The 7,787-nt window shown below is 45.1% G+C and overlaps 1 protein-coding gene across 2 annotated transcripts; it reads right to left on the bottom strand.

The window, feature by feature from the left end:
* Positions 1 to 326: 326 nt before the first annotated feature.
* On the bottom strand, positions 327 to 7,628 carry LOC102193039 (uncharacterized). Of its 2 annotated transcripts, none has more exons than XM_013907995.1 (6): positions 7,418 to 7,628; positions 6,772 to 6,950; positions 5,402 to 6,672; positions 4,170 to 5,210; positions 2,395 to 2,499; positions 327 to 1,890 (listed from the first exon to the last, which is right to left on the bottom strand). In XM_013907995.1, exons 2-6 carry the CDS (start codon positions 6,926 to 6,928, stop codon positions 991 to 993), a joined length of 3,474 nt encoding a protein of 1,157 aa, XP_013763449.1. In that variant the 5' UTR covers positions 6,929 to 6,950; positions 7,418 to 7,628; the 3' UTR covers positions 327 to 990. The 2 variants fall into 2 exon arrangements, with proteins under 2 accessions (XP_013763449.1, XP_005723281.1); XM_005723224.2 differs by having other exon boundaries at positions 2,416 to 2,499.
* Between the last annotated feature and the right edge of the window lie 159 nt (positions 7,629 to 7,787).

The following is a 7,787-nucleotide window of genomic DNA, read 5'->3' as shown; positions in this document are numbered from 1 at the left end:
AAAATCACAAGGTCTGGCTGATCGGAAGCTAAAGAAAATAGGATTGGACTTTTGAGGCTTTTGTTGTTGTTTCAGATCCACTTGCGCAGTAATAAGGTCACAAGCATCACAGAAAAATCTTTATTACAGGAAACAGATCCTTGAACCAAAAGTGCCACGGGGAACATTAGCAAACGAAAACAAACATAAAAACAAGGAGTGCTGAAAGTTTTCTGGAAATTTTTGGCAGAACAGAAGCTGACATACATGTATATATATATATATATATATATATATATATATGACCAATCATATTTACAACTAACTGAGTTACGCTTCAGCGGGAAATCTACGTCGTAACTTACAACGTAACCTGACGTGCAGCTCTGGAAAAATGCAACTACAGGTCAGGTCGACTCTGATCGCCGTGGAAGATTAAGTTGTGATGTAGATTTTTAGCTGAAGCATGATTAAGGCGTAATGCACGGTTACTGTCATATGTACAACTAATAAAAACGCTTTCTTTACATACAAAAACCTGATTTTTTAAATGTATTTCCAATACTTCAGTTTAAAAAAAAAACTTTGCTTAACAGTTACAAATGAGTAATATTAAACTTGTAACACATAAAATTCTTCAATTATGAACAATCCCAGCTGTCTCTATATACTCAGCTGAAGAGCTTAAAACTAAACATCTTCACAGAAACACACGTCTTTTGTTCTGATTAAGCTCACAATGTTACGCATTAGGATGCAGGTCTTTCCTCACTGCTTGAAACAAATGACACATATTGCTCCGTTTATCCTAAACCCCGGTGGAATAGCAACACAAACATCCTTGGTGTGATTGTCAGCATGTTTGCACGTGGACGTGAGCACAATACAGAGAGAAGACAAACATTCATGAACATCTACGTCGACCATTTGTCACCAGCCCTGAAATAGACGCAGTTAAATGAACCAATGTAAGAAATCACACGAACAGAAAAGAAGGGGGCATTAGAGGTGTTAATGAAAGCGCACCTCAGTCTGAACGTTTCCCTTGACAAGGTCTTTAATCACAGCGGTGAAAATCACTGATGAAGCGCTGTCTTTGTGTTCTCCGACTACATCAACGTCCAGCTCTCCTCCTTCTTCTTCCTCACCTTCTGAAGACTCTGTCCACGTGATGGTCACCGGTTCAGGGATGGGACTGGAGCCTCCAATCACATCGATGACCTCATCTTTGACAACGTCCCAGCTTCCATTTGCAGACTGTGAGGGTGAAACAAAAGGCTGCAGGTCAGCAAACACAGTCGGCGCTGTTCTGCTCTGAGTCTGAATCTCTTCTTTTATCTCAAAGTTTTCGTCGTCTCCATCCACATCGATGATCTCATCAGCGCTGCTCTGTACTTCCTCATCTGTCAGACTTCCCTCAGCTAGTCTGAGTTCACTCCACGGGAGATTTTCTTTTTCTTCTTGTAAACAGGCTCCGGTCGGAGAAACAGTCTCTACATCGATTGTCTCCTCAGGATCTGTGGCTCCTAGTTTAGAGGTAAAGTCTGCAGGTTCAGAGGTGGGTGGCTGTGTCGGTGTCTCAAAGCAAGCCCTCTTGGCCACGGTGGCGTTATCACTCGTATCCTCGTCTGACTCTGCTCCCCTCTTCTGTCCCCTCCTCGTAGCCCCCCCCACCTCTTCGTGTGACTGTACAGCCAACTCCTCCTCACGTCTCTCCTGGTTTTTCTCAAGTTGTTCATCCGCAACACAGAAATCTGCAGGCTGTGCCAGAATGGGTGGTTTTGAACACTCTCTGTTAGATGAACTGAGAGGGTCATTTTTCCTGGGTCTGCCCCTACTTCTGCGCCCTGATTGAACTGCTGAGGGTAGGCGTTTGGCTGTAAGTGGCTCCTCGAGGAAGGGTAAAGCATCCTGTAAAACAGATTCACCTTAATGAACTATAAAAGTACAAAACAATAGTCTAAACATGGAAAATACTGAAAACAGTGCTACCCCTCAGCCTCCTATTACATGCAACCTATGGTATACAGCTTTCCTTCTTAACTGACTGCATTCACAAGATTTTCAGAAAACTTGACCCATGACCTTGACTGTGAGGTCGAGGTTACGAAATCTGTACTCGTCCGAGACTTTTAGTAGATACACCACTGAGCCTTTTATGACTGAGTGGGGGAAAAATCCACGTGTGGTAACTTTAAATATCTGTCAGCATTCAAACGCAGTTGTCACAAACTGGCTCAAAGTAGCAGTATTTGGGATGCACCGTCTGGTAATCACGGAGTTTCACACGCTCTGGATAAGTTGATCAGTTGATGGTTCATCCACAGAGCCTCACTGATCCCTTTAAATCTAAAGACAGATGAGTTCTTTAATCTAGTAAAAAGAAAGAAAGAAAGAAAAAAGCCTCATTCTCACCGGGATTTGTGGTTCCCTTACCCGGCTCCTGATTGGGTAGATCTTCAAGAAGCCACCATGGGGATTTTCCCCTGTAGATGATATGTTTTTTGTTTCTTCAGGACCCTGAAAAAAACATATGCACATAAATTATATACAAACATACAGTACAAACAGAATAAATGGTTTGACTGATCTTAATACAAAGATTTAATCATGTTTTGCTGAGAGGAAGTATCCCGTGGATTTAACAGAAAACTTGGCGGTGTGGTCTCCAAGAAGATTCTCACGGGTAAGATAAGACCTGGTGATACTTTCACTAGCAGTAAAGCACTCCATTAATAGCCTCTATCAAGATTAGTATATAATTTTTAACTAAGAGAGAGATTACCTGTGGGTGATAACTTTGAGCTCAATTAAGACTGTAAGTATGGAAGCCCGTTTCCGCCACAAAAAAAAAAAAAAAAAAGCTAGTATCCATAACTCGAAATTTCGAGTTATTATCTCGAAATTTCGAGAAATATAACTCGAAATTTCGAGTTACTTTTCTCAAAATTTCGAGTTAGCTCTGCCAATCAAAAATATACGTGAATGAGGTCGCTTTCTTGTTACCCGGAAGCATATGGCGCAGGACCGCGCACTCAAAAACGGATCCCAACAAATTAAAGTATGTTTGCTGATAGTAACACCATGTGATTCAGCTAATAACACAGGGATTTCATCATTTGTGAAGCCAGGCTGAAAACACTCAGCAATCTGTGCATTCACGACTGGATGTAATACCGGTAGCTTAGCTGTAGCATTTGTAGCTGAGGGCTTCAGCTTCCGGGTAACATGGAAATGACGTCATTCACGTAGATTACTGATTGGCAGCGCTAACTCGAAATTTCAAGTTGCTTTTCTCAAAATTTTGAGTTAATATGTCGAAATTTCGAGAAAATAACTCGAAATTTCGAGAAAATAACTCGAAATTTCGAGATAATAACTCGAAATTTCGAGAAAATAATTCTAAATTTTGAGTTATGGATCCTTTTTTTTTTTTTTTAGTGGCGGAAACGGGCTTCCATATGTAAGGGATATTTATGCTTACAGAACTTTTACAGTTTCAGTCAATCGATATGCTGTCATCGGTGTGCTGGCTGTGTAAGCATGCAGTAGTATAGCCATTCTTAAACAAGCAAAGCATCATGCAGGAGTTGAGGCTTTGGGGTTAACTGGTTTGAATCTTCTATTAAATTTAGGATAGTTTTGATTTACACCGGAAAATAATCCTCTGCATCGGCAGCTTTGACATTTGGAGTTCCACAGGGATCTATCTGGGGGCCTATTTGTTTTCTTTATTACGCTCTGTCTAGGTCATATTACTCACCAGCCCATTTCTTTTCATCGCTATGCAGATTTACCTTGGAATCAGGAAGATCGCTGACCCATAAGAAGGCTCAGTGAGTACATTTTGCACGTCCCACAGTTTCTTAGAGTTAAACAAATCCAAACCAGGGGAAATATTATTTGGCCATCCACTATAAACTGACAGTTTGAAGGATAATCTGGGCTCATTAACTCCTTTTATTAAAACACAGGTTAAAAACCTCCCAAATAATAATCATTGATTAATAATTTGGATAATCTCCCTGATATAGACAATTGAAATATTAATGCAACCTTTTTGGTTTTAAATGTGCTATAAAAATACAGTTTACTTACATATTTAATTACTGTTATTATTCACTTATTTAGCAGGTGACAGACGGCAAAATTAAACGATCTGCCAGTTAGCTATTTGAAATATTTCCCACCTTGCCTTTCAGATTCTGACAGATGTGTTGCGGCATTGCCACTTTGACCGGCAGCAGTTCTCTCCTCTCCAGGTTCACCACAGGAATCTGCTTTAGCTGATTCTCTTTTCTGGCATGAGGGTTTCTGTTCACCGCATCGTCTGGCTTCCTCACCTTCACCTTCTTCTTCTCTAGTGAGAACAGATAAGGCTTTTGCCTTCTTTTGTTCTGTCGTTTTGAAGTCGGTCTAGTTTCCTCTATGTGTTTGGGGGAAACGGTGCGGCCAGCGTGGGCCTTGCGTGACTGTGAGCGGCTCTCTTGAGACTCGTTTTCATCAATGTGCAGCTCAGGTGTTTGAGAGCACTCAATTCTGTGGGTGCTCCTTTGTAGTTGAGGCATGTAGGGGGTTGTAGTGTGATCTTTGTTTTTTTTGTAAGTGTTCAAGAGAGTGAGAGGTTGGCAGGACTCTGTGGAGCTCACACCACTCGTCTCCATCTCCTCTCTTGCACGACAGCTTTCAACATGCTGCTCAAACGACTGCAGGAAGTGGTCCAGCATGTCACCCAGCTCTCCCTCGCACGGCCGCTCTAGAACTGGCACCACACCATTTGTAGAACTGGAGCGACCAGCTGCTCCTGCAACAGCTGCAACCTCAGTGGATTCATGGAGCTCAGAAGAAAGGCTCTGCGGTTTGTTTTGGAATGAGGTGATTTCAGAAGAGGCAGAGGCGCCAGTGTTGCTACCTGCTGAAAGGGGATGCTGAGCACGTGAAGCGCTGCCTTTGTTGTTTGGTAAAATATCGAGTCCCATCATCACTTCCTCCAGAAGACGATCGATCTGCTCAGGCTGCTCCTCGTGAGGTGGTGGGGCTGGGACAGGAAGACAGGATGGTGGAGAGGAGGCTGCAGGCGATGGCAGGTGGGGAGATGGAGAAGCCTGGAAGGAGTGGCTGGAGGTAGATAGAGTATGTGCATTGGTAAACTGCATAGGTGTGGGAAAACAGGAAGCCGATGTTGCTGTTTTGCCTCTGGACCTTCGTGGCCTCCGCACAGGAAGACTGCCCTGCAAACAAGGACAGGTCACAATGTTTGAAAGAAGCAGCAAATGTAACATCCTGCTTTAAATCTGAATCCTCATTTTTGGGTGTAAAAACCCTCAAAGGTTTCGTTTTGAGCTCCCAGACCCTATAATTTTATTTAATTACAGCTTTTGACACTCTATAGATGCCACAAACAGGACACTCATTCGCTTACCTGTTCAAACTGTTGCCCCGTATTTTTCCTTCCACGCTGAGTGGTGCTTCCTCCGATCTCACCAGACGGCAGCACATCTTCAACTTGGCTTAATGCCCACGCTATGCCACGCCCTCTTCTCCTCTCACAGCGTCCACCCTTTTTCACAACCTCTCTGGTCTGCAGGCACAGCTTCCTCCCAGCAGCTCCGCCTCCCTGACCCGTCCTGGGCGTCCTCATGCCCCACCTGAGCAAGAACAACTTCTGCAACCTGCTCACCCCCACCTCCTGCACCATTTGAGTTAATCCTCCCCGACCACGCCCTCTCCCTCCTGCTCGTGGTCTCCCACGCTTCTTCTCGCCCGTCTCGGCTCTCCTGGCACCTCCGACCCCGGACCTTCGCCTGTGGCCTGCTCTCCCCCTGCGGGGCTCCTCCTCATTGTCAGGGTTCAGAAAGTAGCTGATGAATCCTGGGATGTTGCCTTGAAACTGTTTAAACTGCTCTTCCTCCCATTCTTCCACCACTGTGACATCTTGGTCAGCCCATCCGCTCTGGGGGTCGGCATTACAGATGGTTGTCTGGCTCATAAAATGAGGGAGGGATGGGGGGGCAGATGTGTACGGCTGGGTCACAACAGCAACAGGTGTGCTTTCAGCTTCAGGTATAGAACCTAAGGGAGCAGAGGATATCTGAGGTGTTAGTTCATTTGGAGGGTAGAGGACAGACACAGGGCAAATCTGAGGGGGAACAAGTAGGGGGTCTGAGTGCTGTATACTCTGCAGAGCACTCATATCGATGGTCTCAAACGATACTGCTGGGTGAGCAGGTGGAGCTGTGTTTATCTGCAGCTCGTCTGTTTGAGTGCACACATCCTTCCCGCCATTTGACATCATCTCTTTCCAAAGAAAAGTGCTCCCATCCCTCACCTCTCTCCTCCACCTGCTTGGTCTCTCCTCACTCTCAAACATCAGAGGCTCCGTCTGCACTCCTATTTCGGCGCACTGCCCGACCCCATCCCTGCTCTTACACTCCCTTTTCGTCACCTCCACCAGCCCGTGGATGCCCAGGTTGGCCGCAGCAGAAATAGCCTGTTGCTTCTCCCTCTCACCCTCCCCAGCCATCTCTCCAGAGTATAGAAGCCTGACCAAGTGGAGCAAGGTGCAGGCACCCAGAGCCCGAAACTCCAAGAGGCGACTCTGCCCCGCAGCGGGAGTCGGTGTGGAGGACAGAGCGGAGGAGATGTGGGGGCTGATAGCTGACAGAATACAGCTGTGTGCGGGTATAGACACCCCTGCAAGACAGGGAGAAATGACAAAAACAAAAACTTTAAAAGCAAAACTAACACATGCAAAATTTTGTTTTGGGTTTTTTGTGTATGTGTGTCTCATACCTTCTGCCTTAAGCAGAGTGTCACAGAACTGGCTGCACTGCTGTTGTCTCTGCAGCTCAGTGAGGAGGAGGGTATCAAACCCTGGTTTTTGGTAGCACCACATTTCCCCATCCACTTCAGAAGGGGAGCAGAGAGGAGTGGAAACGGAAGGTGACATGTGTGTGGAGTGTGAAGCAAATATCCCTGCTCACCTGGACATTAGCACAATAAATGCTTCGATATTGTGGACAAAAACACACTTTTTGAGTTTGAAATTTTTGCACATTAAAACAGAGATTTTTGAGGTCGAGCTTTCTTTCTCCTTTATCAGCAGCTTTATAGTTTCTTATTATGTATAGTGTGGATTAATGGGCAATCTTAAATATTTCTTGCAGCAATAAATAGCCTTTGAGCACATTTAAACTCGAGTCATGTGGGGCCAGCTCAAAGCCCGCGCGCTGGTTAGTATCAGAGGACTAGCTAGCAGTGAACTCCAAACAGACTACACAGAGAAAAGAGTTGTACTAGCTTAGTTAACATGTTACAGACCGCTAAACGTCTGTTCTAACATCACCTTCCAGCATATCTGGCCTGTTTTAACCACGCTCTCCCGGCTTGCTAATTAAAGCTGCTGTTAAAGTCGGCCATGTGACAGACACCTGGTTTACTCACCGTCTGCGGGCCTGAAAACTCTCTACAGATCCACTATCGAGGCACAAAATAAAACCGTTTCTTTTTTAAAAAAATAAATGTACTTCACAAAATATATTTAACGGACAGCATTTTATTGGGCTGTTTTTTGTCCGATTTTAGTGGGGTCAGCCGCAGGTCAACGTTGTCATCAGAGGAAACGGTGCAGTCTTCCGCTTCGCCGCTAGGGGGCGGCAGCGTCACCGCACAGACGCCACGGCCACCCCCCAAGGAAAGAAAAAACAGCCGGCCAAAGATACACAAACACATTACAAAGAGAGAGCATTCACTGCTGGCACCTCCGTCTTCGTCAAATGGCACCAGAAACTAGTGGAAGAGTATGCGAT

Source organism: Pundamilia nyererei, unplaced genomic scaffold (genome assembly GCF_000239375.1).
Source record: "Pundamilia nyererei isolate P.nyererei 1_Seehausen unplaced genomic scaffold, PunNye1.0 scaffold00008, whole genome shotgun sequence".
Classification (NCBI taxonomy): Eukaryota; Metazoa; Chordata; class Actinopteri; order Cichliformes; family Cichlidae; genus Pundamilia; species Pundamilia nyererei.
Note: the sequence above shows the minus strand (reverse complement) of the source record. Positions and strands in the feature narration are given on the sequence as shown.